The sequence below is a fragment of the Stenella coeruleoalba genome (assembly GCF_951394435.1).
Source record: "Stenella coeruleoalba genome assembly, chromosome: 3".
Lineage (NCBI taxonomy): Eukaryota > Metazoa > Chordata > Mammalia > Artiodactyla > Delphinidae > Stenella > Stenella coeruleoalba.
The window spans coordinates 11,586,266-11,606,999 of NC_137148.1; the positions used below are offsets into that span (position 1 = coordinate 11,586,266).

Here is a 20,734-nt window from a genome sequence, read left to right on the forward strand (position 1 = left end):
CAAATTTGGGATTCTCAACAGTTTCTGTCAATAAAATAAGGTGTGGAACTTGCAGATTCATTCAATGAAGACCTGTTGTTTTTTTTTCCCTTGTCACACTGGATGTCTGGATGCCATCTGAATTGAGTTTAGAGGATGGGGAAGTATAGATGTTTCCTGGCCCGAAGTCTCTTAACAGTAGAGATGTAGAAGGGAGACCGAGGTCACCAAGAGACTGGCTGTTGACTGCAGAGCACCGTCACTTGCCTTGGTGGTGGCATTCGCTGGATTGAGGGCAGCTGACGTGTGCTGGGAGAAGTTACTTGAATGTGTTACAACAGCTGTTTGATTTGAATAAATCTGCGTAGGTAAGAGCAGTGCCAGAAGCAGCAGCCCCAGTCCGAGCCTGGCCACCATCGTCCTGCCCAGGTCTGCTCCGTCGGTGCGCAGTGCGTCTCACTGCTGCACTTATTTTACACACAGCATGATAATTACTTCTCCGGGCTTTTTTTTTCTCTTTGTTTAGAGGTAACTAGATAAGCAGTTTTTAGGAGACAGTCACAGACACCCATTACTAATGCCTAGAACATTTGGGGAAGCTTCAAGACCATTTGTAACACCACTGAAAACATTTTCAATAACTGGAAAAATTTTGAAATGTAAATTGCTCTTGATGTTATATTTTAAAAGGAATTTTGTTTGGAAATATTAGTGCAGTCTACAAAGGAACATCAAATCATACTGCTGAGGGGACTAACAGCCATTGAAGCTTCAGCAGTAAACTGGAGAGTTCTCAGTCTTTTCTTTCTGCTTGTCCTCCTTTCTTCCTGCCTTCCTTCCTTTGTTCTGATATATATGTGGGATACAATACTGAGTGCAAACAGTCATTATCTGCTGTAATCCAGTGAGACAATCAGATATTAAGCAAATAATTATACAAAAAAAAGTAAAACTTTAAAATAGGTAGAAATATGAGAACATCTGACAAGGGATTTGACATAATCAGGGGGTCAAATGAGAGTTTTCAGTGCCTTTCAGACATCCAAGGAGAGTTGGATAGGTGATTGGTTAGATGGTTAAAGTCAAAAGATTGGTTGTAGTTAATAGATTGATTATAGGCTAGAGCTATCCTGATTAACACTTGTTTTCTTTACGTGATCATTTGAGATGGCTTGGATGAAATGTATTCTTCCAAGTAATAATTCCCAAGCATGTGACACTTGGGAATTGTATGGTATACAATTGCATGTGACACTTGGGAATTGTGGTTGTATGAATGTGGTCTTCACTGAGCTGGAGTTTAGTCTGATTGAAGGGGAAGGATAGGTGTGCTTGCAATAGTTATGTGGAAAGCCCTATACAATTCAAAGCCAAAATGAGAACCAAGACAGTGGCTGATGCAGGAGCCCAAAGGAGACAATCAGGGGCTCCTGGCATAGAGTTAGGAAAGGGGGAGGAGGAAGGAAGAGAAAAATCATCCTTGTGAGGGATCAACTATGTCAAAGCAAATATCCACATAGAAAGAAGAAAGATCTTGGCATGTACAGGGATGCCGTGAAATAGAATAGTTGTGACGTTATTCCGGTGAGCGCATGCAGGTTAGGATTTCAACATATGAATTTTGAGGGAAAACAAACATTGAGTCTATAACATTCTGTATATACCTAAATTGAAATGAAAAAAAGTATCTGTGAGTCATTTATATGATCCACATCAACTAGTAGCCACCAAGTGAAGAATAAAACATTAGAAATATATCTAAACGTATTAAATACACTTGTCATCGCAGAAATAATCCATTGCTAAGAAAGGTCTTTTGATGTCATACATAGAAAATGAAAAGCGGCTTTTTTTGTAGCATATTTAAATACTAGCTCTTTTGTGATTACATGCCCCTGAAGGCAGATTATTCCAGAAATAAACAAGGTAGAAGGCTTTTCTTAAACAAATGATTCTTGAAAATGGCAAACTTCACAGTTAATTTTTCATTGTTCTTTGTTGCACTAATCAGCCCCTTTCTCTTTGTTTCTCAATGAAGAATTCACTTTCCAAAAAGGAAAGGAAAAAAAGGTTCTCTAAAAAGGCACATAACCTCTCTGAGCAAGGCTTTACTCCTGGGTAAAATAAGGACAACAGGGGCTGGAGTCATGACTGCTACGGCCAGGGGGCGCTCCAAGCAACTCACATCTATCAACTCAATTCTTACCACTGTGAGGTGGCTGTCCTCTCCTTCTAGGTGAGGAAACAGGTTGGGCTACTTGCCAGTGATCACATGCCGAAGGAATGAGGACAAAGGGAGGGTTCGAACCCAGGGACTTTGGAACCAACATCTGTGCCATTGGCCACCATGCTGCACTGTCCTATATAAACATGCCAAGCCTACCCTCTAGGATTCTTCTGCAGACCAAGCCAGACAAATCACATGAAGTACTTAATACATTTTAAGGAGTGATGCAAAAGTAAGTTAACATTTTTATTAAATTGAGTGATCCCAGGATGAAAGGAAACGTCCAAGGCTGTTGCAGATAACATTACCCCAAACCTTCACTCAAAAGTTACCTGATTTGAGATGTCAAATAAATTGGAGGGGAAAAAAAGAGAAAGAATTTGCATGTTTCATAGTACCATAAAACATTGTTACTGACATTATGTCTCACCACAAGTAAAATAAAGTCTTGATAATATGAGATACCTTAAACTCTGGTATCTGATTAAATCACACGTGAAAAGTATAACTTATTTTGTGAATGAGGCTGTATTGGCTCAGGCTATGAAAATTTTATTTAAACTCCCTTTATATTTTTGGGTGGATACAAGTCACATTTAGTGTATTATCTGTCTTTTCCTGAGGAATTCTGAAATCTTTTTTTTCTAATTCATTTGAAAGGCTGCAATGAACAAAAATATTTGTTTCATCTTGAATCTAGGATTATTCTATCAGTAAACATAGCAGCCTCAAATTTATACTTTTATTACTATCCCTTTTCACATCAATGCTTTAAAAGGTATTTCCCATTGCTTTTCATCATTTACTTGTAAATGTAGCAGAGGTGAGCCACACCCACATAAAATATCATAGGATAACATTCACAAAAATAAAAATGTATGATACATAGTTAAATAGTTGCAAGGATATTATGAAAATTGTGAAACAAAATAAATGTTAGAAATTGTTCTATATCAATGTAAAGCATGATAATTTTCATTAGCATTGTTTTCAAAACTTGTAAATAGCTTGATATCCATGAAACAGTCATACATTTCAGCATCTTTTTACTTTTTTCCCTTGTGTCATATTTTAGAGATGTATTTTATTTTCTTCTCTTGCTGTAACCTACTTAGAGTCATCAAAGTAACTTGAACTTGGTTGATCATTGGTTTAACAAGCAAGAAGTTTGTGTGGTAAGCAGTGGAACATCTAACGATGTGCGATCAAAAGTGCAACCAAAGCAAAGTGGCAACATTGAAAAGACTCTTAAAGGTGCATAATCCTAAATCCTCTCCAGGGGTGACCTTATTTAAGTGATTTCACTCCATCAGTGGGTGACCCTCGGGTAACTAGAGACATCTAAGACACTGCATAGCCTGAATTCCAACACAGTCATTATATGAAGGGATAAGGTATATAGTAATTGTTTCAAGAGCTAAATGATATTTTAATTTATTGTGTTTAAGGATGAAGTAATAATTATTGAAAAATTTATTAAGCACTAACTATGCTTCAAGTACTGTAATAAGAGCTTTATACACATTACAGTAAAAAGAAAAAGATCCTAATCAACTACACATTCAAGGGACTTATGTGGACTTAGGAATGAGATGGGTCATTAGGAACCTGGGTTTGGTTTGGAGGTATTTGATGATATTTTATACCAGGAAGCTAAGAATTCTTCTATTTGGATTTTTCACTGAGGCTGAGGATGATTAATAGGAAAAGTAGAAATGAAAGGCATTTTGTTAATAGTAGACCACTGACTAATACCCTCCCAAAGCAAAATTCCTGGTGAGACTGGACAGGAGCCCACAGCTCAAGCTAGAAGCCTAACGAAGCCTTGAGTTTCCAAAGTCCTTGTCTGGATTTCTGCAGAGCCTCCGGTGATGGCATAGTAAAGCATAGATGTGAGAAGGGAACAGAGAAGAAATATAGGCTCCAAGGGAACCAGAGTTCACTTACTAATTTCACAGAATAGTCAAAGAAGCAGAGATTAACCACATCCACAAAAAATACCATAGCATACTGTTCATAAAAGTATAAATATATGGTACATAGTAAAAAAAAAAAAAAGTACAATTTTCATCATGTCTTAACACATTGCTCTCAATGTACGGAAGATAAAGTAGTCAGAAAGCATTTCACAAAGGGTGCCATCCTAGTTGGGGAAGCGTGCTGGTTAATTTTATGTGTCAGCTTGGTTAGGCTATGGTGCCCAGTTGTTTGGTCAAACATTAGGCTAGATGTTGCTCTGAAGGTATTTTATAGCTGTGATTTACATTTACAATCAGCTGACTTTAAGTAAAGCAGCGACCTTCAACCAATCAGTTGAAGGCTTTAAGTGCGAAAACTGAAGTTTCCAAAGAAGAAGGAATTCTGACTCAAAACTGTAACATAGAAACCCTGCTTGAGTTCCCAAACTCCTAGCCTGCCCTGCAGATTTTGGACTAAAGGCTACGACATAACTCCTACCTGGATTTTCAGTCTGCTTCTCTTCCCTACAGATTTTGGACTTACCAACTGCAAAATCACGTTTAAGCCAATTCCTTCAAATAAACACCAATCAACCAATCTAGAAAGAGAAGACAGAAAGAGCTGAACTCAAATATGTGGGATGATTAATTCGATAAGGTAAAGATAGGGACACTTGAGAAATACTATTTAACTGCTTAAAATACATAACAATATATTTTATAACCTATCAATGACGTATTGGTTTCATCTGGCTAAAAACTACTTAAAATGATTGTATTTACGACTGTAAAGAAATTCACAATACGTTCCCACCAACAGAACATTTTCTAAGTCACAATGCATTAGTAATTTAAAACAAATACATATGAAAACTCAGAAGACAAAAATAATTTTTAAATGAATATAATACAACCAAAAATCTCCTAAACTACTCCTGGGTCAAGGGGAAATTTAAGTCTCTAATTATAGAGATCTTTGAGAATGAGATATATACCCAATGGATATATTTGGCTTCCTTACATAATGTGTCCCCCCAAAATTCATATGTTGGGGCCCTAATCCTTAGTGTGATAGTATTTAGAAGTGGGGTCTTTGGAAGGCAATTGGATTTGTACAAGGTCATGGAGGTGGAGCCCCCATGATGGGATTGGTGCCCATATAAGGAGATGAAGAGACAACAGCTCTCTCTCAGCCTTGTGTGCATACAGTGGGAAGGTGGCTATCTACAAGCTAGGGAGAGGGTCCTCACGAGAATCTGGTACCCTGATCTCACACTTCCAGCCTCCAAAACTAGGAGAAATAAATATTTGTTGTTTAAGCCACCCAGTCTATTGGTATTTTGCAGTTGGAGCTAAGACACTTATCCTGTGGAAAAAAGCCAACCAAAAGAAAATGGTTGGGAAAATTTTATAGGACTGCAGGAAAATCACGAGGCATTTTAACTGCATGTTCCAAATGTCAAGAATCTGTAACTTTTAAATATAGTGGCAGGGCAGGAATAAAGATACAGACATAGAGAACGAACTTGAGGTCATGTGGGGGAATGGGAAGATGGGATGAAGTGAGAGAGTAGCACTGACATTTATACACTATCAAATGTAAAATGAATGGCTAGAGGGAAGCAGCCGCATAGCACAGGGAGATCAGCTCGGTGGTTTATGACCACCTAGAGGGATGGGATAGGGACAGTGAGAGGGAGGCTCAAGAGGCAGGGGATATGGGGATATATGTATATGTATAGATGATTCATTTTGTTGTACAGCAGAAACTAACACAACATTGTAAAGCAATTTGATCTCCAATAAAGATATAAAAAAGCAATTAAAATAAAATTATGAGGATTTATGTCAACCTCTGCATATCAAGAAGAGGCCATATCAGGAAGAGAGCCCCTCGAAAACAGCACTTGCCTTGGATTGTTACTGCAGAGAAAAAACTGGGCAAAAGATAATTTTTAAAAAAAAGAAAAAATAAATATAAAATTATGACTCTCATACACATATACAAATGAACACTTGTTACAGATTGTATTTAACTCATTAATCAGGAAACATGAAGGGTCCCAACCAGTTCAAGAAGTTAATGTTAGAAAGTTACAGAATTCACTTGCATGTCTATAGACAAGAATTATTTTGCATTGCTACCCATTACCCACAACTTATATAGTTGTAGCATAGGTCCCATAGACTCAGAATCATATCATGTCTTTCAGACAGAAAATTAGGTAGATGCCCTAGCAAATCATTGTAGATACAGGATTTGACAGCTCTGGTTTTATTGACTTCTATGTAATATGAATAGTCTACTACAGCTGATTTCTCTCATCCCTATCCACTTAAAAAGTCATGATATTTATCCATTCAAGTTGAACTGTTGATATTGGATTGACCAAAAATTTCGTTCGGGTTTTTCCATAACCAATACATGGAAAACCCAAACGAACTTTTTGGCCAACCCAATATTTACATTACAGACTGAAGAGAAAACCACAACCCACTCCAACCAGGCTCTTTATAATTTTTGAATACCATGTTAGCTTCCATCCATCCTAAAAATCTTCCCTAAACCCTCAAACTATACAGCAAAACCAAGCAATACTCAGACATGAGAAAGGAAAAAAGAGTAATAGAGAAAATTTATGTAAGGACTGAACATCCTTCTCCTCTTCATTCTGGATTCAATATTCTTTAAGAATTCTTCTGGTGTGTTTTTTCCCCTTCCATGTGCAAATTCTTAATGAGTATGACCATCAGCATTTGTTTCTCTCTAGTTGCCCTGTCCTGGATTTCTAGGCATCTTAATATTTGTAACAAATTCCTTTAAATTGGATGAGAGAGATGTATATACATGGAAAAGGGCTCAGAAGAGTGAATATATCCTTGGTTATTTAGAGCTATTTATAAATATATGGATAGTGGAATTATGGGTATTTTAATTTTCATATTTTTGCTTTATTTATTCCCTGCTTTTTCTACAATGAAACTATAGTGATTAGAATTGAGAATCGGTATTTTTTATCTGAATTTTTTAAAGACAATGGAACAATTTAGATGTCTCTTAGAAGTTTATGTTTGTTTTTTCTGAATGTACCACGTAGAAAGCCTTAGGCCAGGAATTTACTTAATGTACTCCTCATGAAAGAATTGCAAAGTTTATAATTCTAATAATTAATTGTACCTTGCTTATGGTCAGGGAATACAAGTCCCACTTATTCCACCTCAAGAAAATGATGGGTGTATTCTTTATGAAGTTTCAGTAACTTCCTATAGTTATTGAATTAAACATCACCATCACCACAACCACCATCATCATAGCTAATTATAAACGTTTCATATGCGAGATTCCATTTCAGGTACTGTATATATATCTCACCAATCCTCATAACAACCCTGTGCGGTATACACCCCATCTCACAGATGACAGCATTGACTTGGGGAGAAGTTAAGTGCCTTGCTCTTTTGGATCACACAGCTAGATAGTGCTGGAACCAGGATTTGATCTCAGTTGACAGACTCCAGATCCCAAGTTTCCAACTCCCAATCTTTCTGTTTTGCAATTGTGTGAAGCATGTGAACAAAAAGGAGAGCTGGAATAATGACAGCTAATGTGAAGGACACACACTTAAAACCAAGCAGAAATGGGGAGCACTTCCCCTCCCCTGCATATGAGTTTACATTTATGAGCTCTATGTCTTTCGCAGCATGAGTACCTGAAAGTGTGCACATAAAACTTGCCCTAGAGGTTTTCTGTTAGGTCATATTTCTACATCAGGCCAAATGGCACATGGTTAAAGAACGCTATGAATCCTTTAACATAAACTTCATGTACAATATAGGTACAAGTGGAACAAAAGTCCAAATCTACTTTCAGTTGAGGGTGAAGGTAGAGTCCATGGTCAGGGAGCACCCTGGGATTTTAGGGCATATCCTGCCTTCACAACCCACATACTATCCCTCTCCTTCTTTACCTTGTAGGCCCATTTTCAATCATTTCCACAACCTACTCAACCATAACCACCTTGTCTTTCTGCCATGTCCACCTTACCATTTACCAACCCTGGGGAAAGCTGACCATCTGTTGTTGTTTATTTCCTACTCCCACTTCTGAGCTGCAAAGAATTAAAAGAAAAGAAACAAAGCCAGGAGAGCTGACTGTAAGTTCTCATTATCTATCTCAACTTGAGCTTGTCGAAATATTCACTAGCAATTTTCTTTCAGTTCTGTATTATTTCCCTTTCCTGCAGCCTCTAACATCATAAAATTTTCCCCCTCACTCCATCCTTCCACCTCTACTCCCTCCCTCACTCTCAACAAATTTTCCTGAATCCTATTCTTCTTAGAAGGTTGAGACTGTCCAATATGAGTTTCTTCCATATCCATCCTAGCCATTACAAAATCTCTCTGGATTCAATCTCTAGGCATTTTCATTTCTGCTCTCAAGAAAAGCACATCACTTCCCTTGACTACAGCAGTTCCCTCTACCTGAGCTCTTTGCGCCTCATCTTTCTGCATTTCCTTGCTTCATTCTTTATTCTTTTGCTCTTGGAAATATTTATTATCTCCCTCTTTACTTATGCTTTCAAATTTGGCCACGATTCCCTGCTATTTAAACCAAATAAGGATTACCAGCTTCTGGCTCTCCATTATCTGAGCCTTAGTATTTTCCCTCCACATCTTCCTCCTTTAACCAGTTCTTTATCACATTTATTTATTTAACAAAAATGTATGTGCACCCCTAGTACCCAGCTCTATTCTAGTAATAAAATAAGCAAACATATCTGTCCCTTAGAGCTTACATTCCGAGGAGGGAGGGGGCAAACAGGCAATAAGATGAACTTAAAAGCAAAATATACCATGTGTTAGATCATGCAAGGAAGAAAACTAAATAAGGGAAGGGAGATATAAAATGTCAGGGGACAGGATGTTGAAGTGATAGAAACGGTGACTAGGAAAGAAGAACCGGAAAGAGGATTTTTGAGTAACAGCCTAGAGGATGTGAAAGAACTTGCTGGACAAACATTCAGGGCAAGAGAACTCCAGGTAAGGTGAAGAGTAAGTGCAAAATTCTGCAGGCTGGAGTGTACCTGATGCATACAGCAAAGAGGCCATGGGGCTGAAATAGAGTGTATGCAGGAGAGAGTTGTAGGACACAGGTCAGACAAGTATTGGGGGTGGGGGTGGAAGAGGGAACCAGATCCAGTTGGGGTGGATCCAGCAGTAGGTCACTGTAAGGACCTACTTGGTTCTGACAGTCTGCTTCAGTTAGGATAGAGAATTGACCCAAGAAAAGAGTGCTTTGGCAAAATAAGGGATTCATTTTCTCATATTTAATATGCAGATCAGAGATAAACAGTCCAGGACTGTCAGTCATTTTAATCCAAGCTCCATTTATATTTCTGTTCTGCTTTCATTAGTCTGTGGCTTCCCTCCTCAAGTTTACCTCATGGTCACAAGATGGTTGCTGGAACTCTAGTCAGTGCCGGCATTCCCGGCAGGGACTAGCTCTTTAAAAGACATTCTCAAAAACTACCTCCTAAAGACATGTTCGTACATATCACTGGCCATCCTTATTTTATAATAGGGGTTAGAAAATGTTGAATTTTAGCTAAATACGTTGCCATCTTCCCAAATTAAGAGTTCATTAAGGCAGAGATGAGCATGAGTAGGCAACTAGCTACCATAGATGGTTAAAATTTTTATAGCTTTTAACAAGAAAATGAAGAAGTTGGATAAGTCTAAAAGTGGAATTCTTAATTTGGTGGTCATTTTATCCACAAAATAAATGCACATGATGATGAATGCTATTTAAAATAAATAAGTAAACCAATTTTGGGAACTATTTCCATCAGTAGGAAATTTTTTTCTAAACTTGGATAGCTCTTTTATTTTCGTATGGGAACACAACTGAAATCATGACTCTCCAAGATAATTACGAGCAAAGAAGTACTCAAGAGACACATGGGTATTCTCTATAATTAATATGGCAGAGAGGAATATTGCCATGATGACAAGCCAGTCCACAAAGTGTGAACCAAGTTGATATCCTCTGAAACATTTGTGTCCAAAAATCCTTAGGAGAGATTGCTGTGCTTGAATATCACTTTGCCAACTTCAAATGTTACATATATGTGTGGCAATATTATGTAGAGGTCAAGAGAGAAAAAATAGTTACAAGGTATAGCTAAGAATTCATAAATTAAAAATGTAGAGGTGATATTAAAAGAAGAGAAAAACCTCCAGTGTCTCTTCTGGCATGCCGAGTAGAGACAGGAGGCAGATATATCTGCAATTTTAAATTCTTCTAAAATAAGAAAACTCGTCATTTCTAGACTCTTTATTTTTTAAATCATCTGTTGAGGTCATAAAATCTACTGAAGCCTTTTCTGTTCTCATTTCCAAGGTGATTTATTTCATAAAACTATTCCAGATCCTGTAAGGTGGTTTTCACCAACAAGATGATACAACCTTGAAAGGGAGGGGAAGTTCCGTTTCTGTCTTCAGGAAGCAGTAACCCAGAGTCATTCTCTGTGGTGCTACGTGAACATTAATTAATAATGAATGGAGGATAGTTTACCATCTGTTCAGCACTGATTCAAAATATACTGTTGTTACTTAATTGGATTATGTTTAGTCCTGTAGTTTTCAGCTGGGTGAACACTAATGGCTGGATTTGTGAAATGCTCTGGCAAATCATAACTCCTGTTTTGAAATCCTTGTCTAGAGGGGTGGCTAGTTATCGAACGATAAGTACAACCGAATAGCAATGAAAGAAGGTCTTTTCCAACATTTGGTTTTCTTAAAGTGATAAAGCATTCCCTCTTCAGTAGAATAATTCAGGTCACGTATAACAAGTGACAGCCTAGAGGAGTAGGAGCTGGTGGAGGAAAGACAAGGAAAAAAATTTTAAGGAAAAGAAAACAAATGGGATTTACATATATGGTAAGTAGCACAACATTGTCTCTCTTTTTTTTGTCATTAACCCACCCCCAGCACTTCCTAGCACGTTTGTATCAGAGTTGCCAGATATAAGACATATAATCATAACATGATAGTCATTTCTTCATGAAGGAGAAATTGAGCTGTTTTTAAAATACTTAAGGCAAGAGGATTCTGAGAGGTTACATTACTTTTTTTTTCTAACTTTCAAATTAGAATTAAGAATAAGAAGTAAAGATATTTACTTAGGTGCCCAAGGGGAGCTGTGGTTCAGGTTTAGCGTCCTCTTTTTCAGTTCGTGGATTGCATGCTAGAGTAATTTATCAACAGCCCCAAGTTCTTTATTTGCCCCAGTGAAGGACTTTATTAAAGGTGTGATTTCCCCTAGTCCACTTTCAGCTGCTCCAATGCAGCATAACCATCTTAGACATTTAAGACACCCTATTTAAAAGACAATCAAAATCATGCTTCCACGAGGCATGCTCAGATTAGCAGAGTGTATTACAGAAGCCAACTGCTAGAGTTCCAATCCTAGTTCCACCCTGTATCAGATATGTGACCTTAACCTCTGTAAGGCTCAGTTATCCCTCAAAAGACAAGTGAACATTTTAATAAAATCTACATCACAAGGTTGGTTTGAGTATCATATTAAATAACGCATACAAGGTGTTTTGTACAATACCTAGCATTTCCCATGTTTTCTAAAACACGTGTAATATAGAAGTTGCCAACCACACCTCTTGTGCTATGGGAACCCTAACTGCTGTCACTCACCCAGGCCTTTCTGAATGGTCATTTGCACATGGATCCCATGACTTGAAGCCCAGCCAAGGTGGATTTGACCAGGGCAGGGAGCCTGGAACAAGGACAGGTAATCTATAGGCCGATGAGAGAGCCGTAAAGTGGCCTAAGGCTAAATCTTTGCTCTAAAGGTATGACTGCAATTTACGAAACCAACCGAAAAATGCTCTTGGGCAGGAAGAATGAGACATAGCAGAAGAATCCAGTGGTGGCTATGGTAGAAGCTAAATGATACATACGTGGGGGACGGTCAGTAGAAGACATGAGGGAACAGAAGTTACAAATAAGCAGAAGCACGAGACAAGGAGAGAGTCAGCCTGTAGTGGCAACTGGTAGGAGAGGGCCAGACAGTGAGAACAGGAGTCAACACAGCGAGTATACAGCAGGACAAAATTAATGCTGGTTGCTAAGGAGGCCAGAGAATACGCTGGCGTCTGTGCCATTCTCTCCAGCTGGGCCCATCCTGCCTGCGCACAGGCAAGGGCAGAGGGCGTATGTCTGGCGGTCCGTTGCCCAGATTACTCAGAAACCAGGTACACGAGCCTTCCCTTCTCCTTAGTCCTCGGGCTCCAGGGTTTCCACACAAGCAGCAATGCTGAAGAGAAGCCACCATGTAAAAGCATAGCTGCCTGCTTTATTGCCCCTGTGGACTTCGGCAGAGCCAGCAGGAAGAGCTGTACTTTTCCAGTCCCCAGAAACTATCTGAAAAGCGCTGGCTCAAATCAGCCCCGTGTACATAGTGTCTCGGTCCCTGACTTTCTCTGATTCCCTGGCTCCCTCATCCAGACCTTCACTTCCTTGGTTCTTCCTACATATGTAAGTGCGCTAATTGCTACAGCAAGCACCTCATTCTCATAATATTTTCAGTTATTCTGTTTTCCTGACTAATACTACTTCTAACCCTAATTAATAATAATTTAAAGGGCTGGTGGGTTTTTTTTGTGTGTGTGTGTGTTTACCTTATACCAGATGCTGGTCTGAGATTGCTACATGAATTCAATCTTTTATTCCCCACAAAAATTAAATCAGTTGGTATTGTCATAATCTCCATTTTATAGGTGAAGAAATTACAGGGTGGCAATTCTAAGTAATTAGTTCAATATCATTTCCCCTAAAGTTTATAAGTATGGCTGTTCATGTTTTATTTGCTTCTCACTATGTCATTACAATAAGTCCAAATACCCCGTTTAACGTGTATGTGCGTTGGTTTCTTGAAACCTTAAAAAAAGCCTGACTGAAATTCTTTAATCTATTTTCATATGTATGTGTCCTTACATATTTTTTCTTTGAAAGTCAGTACAAAGAGATTACTTACTAATGCAGATTCATAAAGAATCACACTTATGTCCAATACAAATGGCATTGATGTAATTAAGAAACAGGGGGCCAGTGTGGCATTACAAACAGAAGTAGGGGCAAAGTGATAGGAGGCAAAGTCAGAGTAGTAGCTGGTGACAAGATCATATAAGGCCTAGCAGGATGTGGTGGGGATCTTGGTAAGGCCAACAGGACAGCAATCCTTTGCAGATTTTGAACAGGGGTAGGGCATAACACGATTCGTGTTTTAAATGGATAACTCTGGCTGCTATTTGGAGAAAAAAAAAAACAGTTGAGATGTGAGGGTAGAAGAAGGAAGACCAACTAGCAATCTGTTACAATCATCCAAACAAAAAACATTGGTGGCTTTGATTAGAGAAGAAGGGGTGAGCAGGTAAAGAAGTGATGAGATTCTGGCTCTGTTGAAGAGGTAACTCTCAAGATTTGCCGATGGTCTGGATGTGATGTGTGCATTACTTGCCTATTGCTGCACAACAAATTAGCACAATATTAGCAGCTTAAAGCAGCAGCCATTTGTTATCCTGCAGTTTCTGTGCATCAGGAGTCCAAGCATGGCTCACACAAGTTCTGTCTTCAGGGACTCACGAAGGTGAGGTCAAGGGTTACCTAGGCGACATCCCTATCTGAAAGCTCAAGAAGGGAAGGATCCACTTTATAGCCTCCTCAGGGTGTAGGCAGAATTACTTTCCTTGCAGCTGTAGAACTCATGGCATCCTGCCTCTCCAAAGCCAGCAAGAAAGATAAAGAAAGACTCTGCTATTTGAACAATTCTCTGTCTTCAGGGAACGTCCAGGTCCTCTAATAATAGGCTCACCTAACCAGGTCAGGGCCACCCAGGGTAATCTCTCCTCTGATTAGCTCAAAGTCAACTTCTTAAGGATCTGATCTCTTGACTTTTACTACACAACATAACATAATCGTGGGTGTTATACCCCATGCACTGTGTATGCCATATTCTATAGCATAGAAGCACATTGTGGGTCCCAGAGGCCACAGCATGTTACTTCCCACTCACACTCAAGAGTAAAGGATTTCACAAGGATATGGATACAAGGGGGTAGAATCATGGGGTGCACCCTAGGGTATGACCACCAGAAATTGTAAGAGAAAAAGAAGGGGCCTTGATGCCTGCAGGTCTTTCACCCAAGCAACTGTAAGAATTGAGTTTCCATTGACTAAAATAGAGAAGATGGAATAGAAGGTTTGACATGAAAGTGGAAAACCAAGAGTTTGGTTTCAGGAATATTGTATTTAAGATGTTTATTTGACATACCAGTGGAGATGTCAAACTGGGCATATGCAAATTGCAGGTGACATGGGAAGACTGCATGACTGTCCAGGCAGAAACTAACATGTGGTACCTGCCTGGATGAATTATCCACATTGCAGATTCCTTGCCTTCCATCTCAATAGTTCTGAATGTGATGGGTCAGTGTTCCACAACTGATCAGCCTGAGTCTGCTCACTCATAAAAGACTAAAAAAAAACAATAACAAGAACATATCAATTCACTGTAGCAAATGTCACTATAAAGCAGACTGGGTATTTACATAACTATAGTGAGCACTTCCCCTATACAGGTCTGGGGTGGACACTGCTAATCTAATGACTCTCATTTTTCTAGGAATAGACTATAACTGACTACCTGCCCTACCAATGGACATATTCCTTCCTTAACTCAGAAAATGTCCCCCTTTCTTTTCTTCTTACCAACCACTCTTGAAATATGACCTACTTCCATAAGAAGTAGTGGCTCATTACAATGATAATTTCTAAAAGGATGGAAAGGCTTTTTAATAGAAGGATGGAAAGTATAGGAGTCTTGGAAAAGCCTCACCACTACCACATATCATTCTGAAATGTGTCCTGAGTAAGATAACTCCCTCTTGAGACTCCCCACTTTGGTTTTTAATAGGATGCTGCTCTTAAATGTTATATATTAATTTCATAACTGCCCAAGAACAGTTTATCACTTTATTTTAAATTTTCTTGAGGTTCACCTAATTGTGGCCACAGTGTCCATACCTAATAAGATATACATCATTTCCAATTTTACAGATGAAAATTGAAGCTCAAAAACATTAAACAACATCCCTAAATCCCACATCTAGACAGGATCAGGGAAGTTCAAGTTCAAATCTAGAAAACCTCAAAGGCACACATTCTTTCTTAAACAACTACAATTTTAAAACTGTGCTCTATGGAGGCTAGGGTATAAGGGAGTTATGGTGGCGGGGAGGTGGGGAATAAGTTTAAAATTAGGAAATTCTTTCTTCCTGTGCAGAGTAATTAGAAGTTAGTTGAATAGTCCTAGAAAAGAATTGTCTATTGTTCTTCCAATATAGTTTCAATAAGTGGAATAAGCAGATTAATACATCTCCAAATCCCTATTTCCTCCTGAAATCACCATTGATCCTTCAATATCTAAGTTCAAATGACTCTTTAGTAAACCCCAGACAAAATAAATAGCCCTCTCATAATGTTCAAGACATGCATCTATTTTAGTACTTACTATATTTATTATAATTATGTCCCTCTCTGGCTGTCTCCCTCACTAGTCTAGGAGTATCTTGAAGGTGGATGGTGTGTCTCGAGAAGCTTTATTTCTTCAGCACCTAGGACAGTTCACCTGACCCTAAAGGGACTGTTGAATGAATGAAGAAAGAATGAACAAATGAAAAAGCAAATGAACAGCGTCTTATGACCTATCACTGTCACTATTATTGCAATAATACAATGCCAAGGACAGAATTCTCCAAGACGGAATTTTCTTCTATTTGATTAAACCAAACAAGAAACAACTTAAAATGTAAATTCCAATTTACATCCTGAAATATGTATAGCTTTAAATAAATGAAATGGCTCTTAATTATGGAGTATAAGTTTACTCTGTGCCAAACACTGTGCTGTGCCCTTTACATATATCATCAGGTTTTTTATTGTTGTTGTTGTTGTTGTTTTTCCAGTACGCGAGCCTCTCACTGTTGTGGCTTCTCCCGTTGCAGAGCACAGGCTCCGGATGTGCAGGCTCAGCGGCCATGGCTCACAGGCCCAGCCGCTCCACGGCATGTGGGATCTTCCTGGACTGGGGCACGAACCCGTGTCCCCTGCATCGGCAGGCGGACTCTCAACCACTGCGCCACCAGAGAAGCCCTCATGAGTTTTAATCTTAACAAAAGTATGAAGAAGTAGGTATTAGTATCTCCATTTCCATACATAGTAACTGATTCTCAGACCATCCTGCAAAAACCACACATTTAGCACATTATACAGCCAGGATTTAAACCCAGCCTGTCTGGTTCTAAAGTTCATACTCTTCACCACTAGTTTATAATACCCTTAAAAATGCTGCTAAATAAATCAAGGTCTGTGGTAATTCAATGTGGAAGAAAATATAAAACAGAATGAAAAGCTTATTGTTTTGCTTTAGTTTCTTTGACTATTTGTTCAGTGCTTCAGGGCGTGTATACCTTGAATAGCTATTTTATTGGGGAACATTTAGAGTGACTCTCTGGGGAAGCTCTTTTATCACTGTAGCATCTCAGTATGGCACTAGTTCCAGTTTGTCTGTCTGCTGTTTGTCTGTTGAAGCTGTTTCATCTGAGATTTCTTTGCATCTAATGTTCATGTGTGTCTTACACTGTGTCCAACCATTCTGGTAGTAGCATATGGTTAGTTTTGTTAATTGGGCTTTTTGTTATGCTGTGTCTGCAAAGCTTCTTTTAATTTATATTCAAATATTTGTCATCCTCTGGCAGCCTATTTTGTGATGTCTGTGTTTGTTGTGTGACCCATGACTATAGCATGTTTTTCAAGCTGTGTTGTGACACACCATTTGAAGATGCCCACCATATGCCAGCTTCTTACTACAATATAATTCCTGCTCTGCCTCCTTAACTAGCCAGTAGAGTTGGCCTTGGGAGAGGGTAGGGAAAAGCAAGAGTCATTGTTTCAGCCATTCTAGGCAACTAACTTGTTAGGAATGATACAGATGGGATGAAAGTTGGATTGTTTATCAAAGACAGAGCTCTAGATGATTCATGTAGCATCAAACATCTATAAAAGCCTACCTTTTTAAGGAACCTCCATACTGTTCTCCATAGTGGCTGTACCAATTTACATTCCCACCAAGAGAGCAAGAGGGTTAAATTGAGTTATTTGTAGTGAGGTGGATGGACCTAGAGTCTGTCATACAGAGTGAAATAAGTCACAAAGAGAAAAACAAATACCATATGCTAACACATATATATGGAATCTAAAAAAAAAGAAAAGAAAGGGTTCTGAAGAAACTAGGGGCAGGACAGGAATAAAGATGCAGACATAGAGAATGGACTTGAGGACACGGGGATGGGGAAGGGTAAGCTGGGATGAACGGTGAGAGTAGCATGGACATATATACACTACCAAACGTAGAATAGATAGCTAGTGAGAAGCAGCCGCATAGCACAGGGAGATCAGCTCGGTGCTTTGTGTCCACCTAGAGGGGTGGGATAGCGAGGGGGGGAGGGAGGGAGACGCAAGAGGGAGGAGATATGGGGATACATGTATATGTATCACTTTGCTATAAAGCAGAAACTAACAACAATTGTAAAGCAATTATACTCCAATAAAAAGAAAAACAGTTAAAAAAAAAAAAGTCTACCTTTTGCCAAGCTCCGTGCATGGGTCAGGCTCAGGAGATTTAGTAAAAGAAGATAAAGTAGGGAGACCACCAAGAATAGTACTAATTCCAGACTTTTGAACCTAACTGCCTGCATTGGAAACTCAGTTCCACTAATTACCAGCTGTATGCCCTTAGACAAGATACTTTACCTCTCTCTGCCTTAGTTTTCTTGTCTATATAATGTGGGTGACAATAACCTATATTTCATGGGATTGGTGGAAAGATTAATGAACTAGCACCTGTAAAGCACTTAGAATAGTGCCTGGGACACAGTAATACTCAGTAAATATTACCCATTATTGCTATTACTTTTTTACACAATTTCTAATAAATATAGAAATCTGGTTAGTACAAGGTCTGTTGCGAAGCAGAAATAAAAAGTCCAAAAGAGTCTTATCAATATTTTCCAAACTACATTCTGGAGCAAATTAACAAGTTTAAAGAAAAATGGTCCTGAAGTTACACACACATGGAAAATTCTGAGTTGAATAGATGGCTGTACACATCACAAAGTCTGCAATAGGCTGATGTATATTGTGACTCTCCAAGAGGAAAGAGAATATGCAGCCCTCAAGTTTTTTGAATACAGGAATTTCATCTAGATGTACATCTTAAAGGACGAGTTTCCATATAAAATCCTTTAGGAAGTTCTGTTCTGGGTAAAAATTATTAACAATTACAGCTAGCAATTAGAGGGAAGTTAGAGTTGCAGATATTAACCATATTCATAAATATTTAAGATTGAATTCTTGGATGTTCATGTGAAATTGCAATTATGTGACACCCCCCCACACACACACACACAGAATTAATCCACAAAGCAATCTTTGATATTGCCACAGGAGACCAAATCCTATGACATTTTTGGTATCTCGTTCTTTCTGGAATGACATTTCTCAGAGGAGAAGCCCTAGAGCCCCCAAATCTCCAAAATAAAAGAGAGAAAATGCAGCTGGGATTCTGCAGACTGCTGACACCTCTACACTGCTCATGTGAAATCATGAAGATAGAGAATATTGTCCCCTGGCAGAGAATGTAAAAACCTATTGATTTGCTTGTTTGTCCTATAATTTATCAAATGTTTCTCTAATTATGGGGGAGTTGAAGAAGAAAGAGGGTAAAGAGAGGACCTAAGGGAATGTAATGACAGTAGCCAGAAAGTAATAATGTCTGGCAGAGAGCAGTATATAGAAACATTTCCTCTTGGCTAAGGAACTCTTTTATTAGTCTTTTTTTTTCCTATTAAAAAAAGTTTGTATGGAAATATTTGACCAGTTTTAATGCAAATATAAAGCTTAAATATTCTTTCTACACTGTGATAGATGCTAAGGGGGAAATGATGAGTGTGACACAATAGTCTCACACCTCTCCTCACAGGTAATCACACAATTTCAGTTCATAGCACTGAGCAAGGTAGTTTAGGAGCTGGAGAAACACATGGTTGAGTCATTTAAACTCAAGCTGGCTGGGGAACAGTCAGGGGAATCCTTCCAGGGGAAGTGAAAGCTAAGCTGAGGAGTAAATAGGAGTTAGCAAGGTGATGGTACGAGGGAGGAAAGATGAGTTTTACAAAAGAGAAAAGCCTAAGGGCAAGAGAAAGAAGAACAGGGCTGAGAACTAGAAATAAGCTTCATATGATTGCAGTGCAGAGTGCACAGGAGCAGAATGATGAGAGATGAGAGGGAGAGGGAGCCCTGGGTAGACAACGAATGATTTCATGTCAGGTTAAACAGCTTGCTTTTTCTCTTGAAGATTATAGGGAGCTATGCAAGTGTTTTCAGCAGAGCAGGAACATGATCAACTGCCCTTTAGAACAACTCTAGCTGCTATGAGGAAATGAGTTTGGTTGGGAACAATATTTGTAGCCAGAAGACCATTTAGGAGACTGCGTTTGTTTAAAAAAAAAAAAAAAAAAGGCAAGAAATGATGGTGGGATAGATGTGAGAAATTCAGGAGGTAAAATGTGTGATTAGTTTAAAGTAGGAGATGAAAAGGGGAGGAAGGATTAAAGGATGACTCACAATTCCTTAGATGTGGATGCCACTCATTGATTTCGGAGGACAGAGAAGCAGAACAAAGGTTGAAGGTAGTTCGTTTAACATGGAGACGACCAATGGGCAGTTGGAGAAGTGGACCTGGATCTCGGTTGTGAGCCATCTATGCTGGAGACACGTTTGGGTGGTGCCTAAAGAGAGTGTATTGAGAGAGAATTTCTAGGATGATACCCTGAAGGAGAACCAGAAGACAAAGAACCACCAGAGAGACTGAGAAGTGATGACAATAACTGGAAAAGGAAAATCAGCAAGAAGAATAAAAGCCTGGGAAGCATCCTTTAAGTGCAACACCATTTCCACTGTTTCTGTAAACCAGTAGCAACCGCAGAGTGAGCTGAAGACTGAGCAAAGACAAGGAAGCAGGGTGAGGATGTGCTCTCCAGAGGTGGCTGTGAATCAAGGAAGAGTGATGTAACAGGGAGCTGTAGGAAGATGCAAGATCATGGAACGAGGGTTTCTCCTGGGATCAATTTCATTTAGAGAGGAAAGCCTTGGATGTTTAAATACTGATGAAAAGGAGACAGTAGATAGAAAAAAATTTTTTTGGAATAGTAGATTGAGTATGGCCTCTGCAGAGACAAGAAGGGATAAGATCCTGAGGTCAATAGCCCTTGGTTTTGTATTCATGTCAAAAAAAATCACAGACGTACATCTATCATATCACCATTCCATGGGCCTTTTGAGTCTCCTTTGTAATAGTTGTCTGTAGTGAGCTACAAGCAGACAAGACCTGTAACTATCTTACTCATCATTGTACCCATCATACCCACAGATGATG

The 20,734-nt window shown here is 38.9% G+C and overlaps 1 protein-coding gene across 1 annotated transcript; it reads right to left on the reverse strand.

The window, feature by feature from the left end:
* Positions 1-171: 171 nt before the first annotated feature.
* On the reverse strand, positions 172-20,059 carry LOC307184107 (signal transducer CD24-like; the record flags this gene model as incomplete). Its single annotated transcript, XM_079917360.1, has 2 exons — positions 172-410; positions 19,924-20,059. 2 exons carry the CDS (start codon positions 20,057-20,059, stop codon positions 172-174), a joined length of 375 nt encoding a protein of 124 aa, XP_079773486.1.
* Positions 20,060-20,734: the final 675 nt, after the last annotated feature.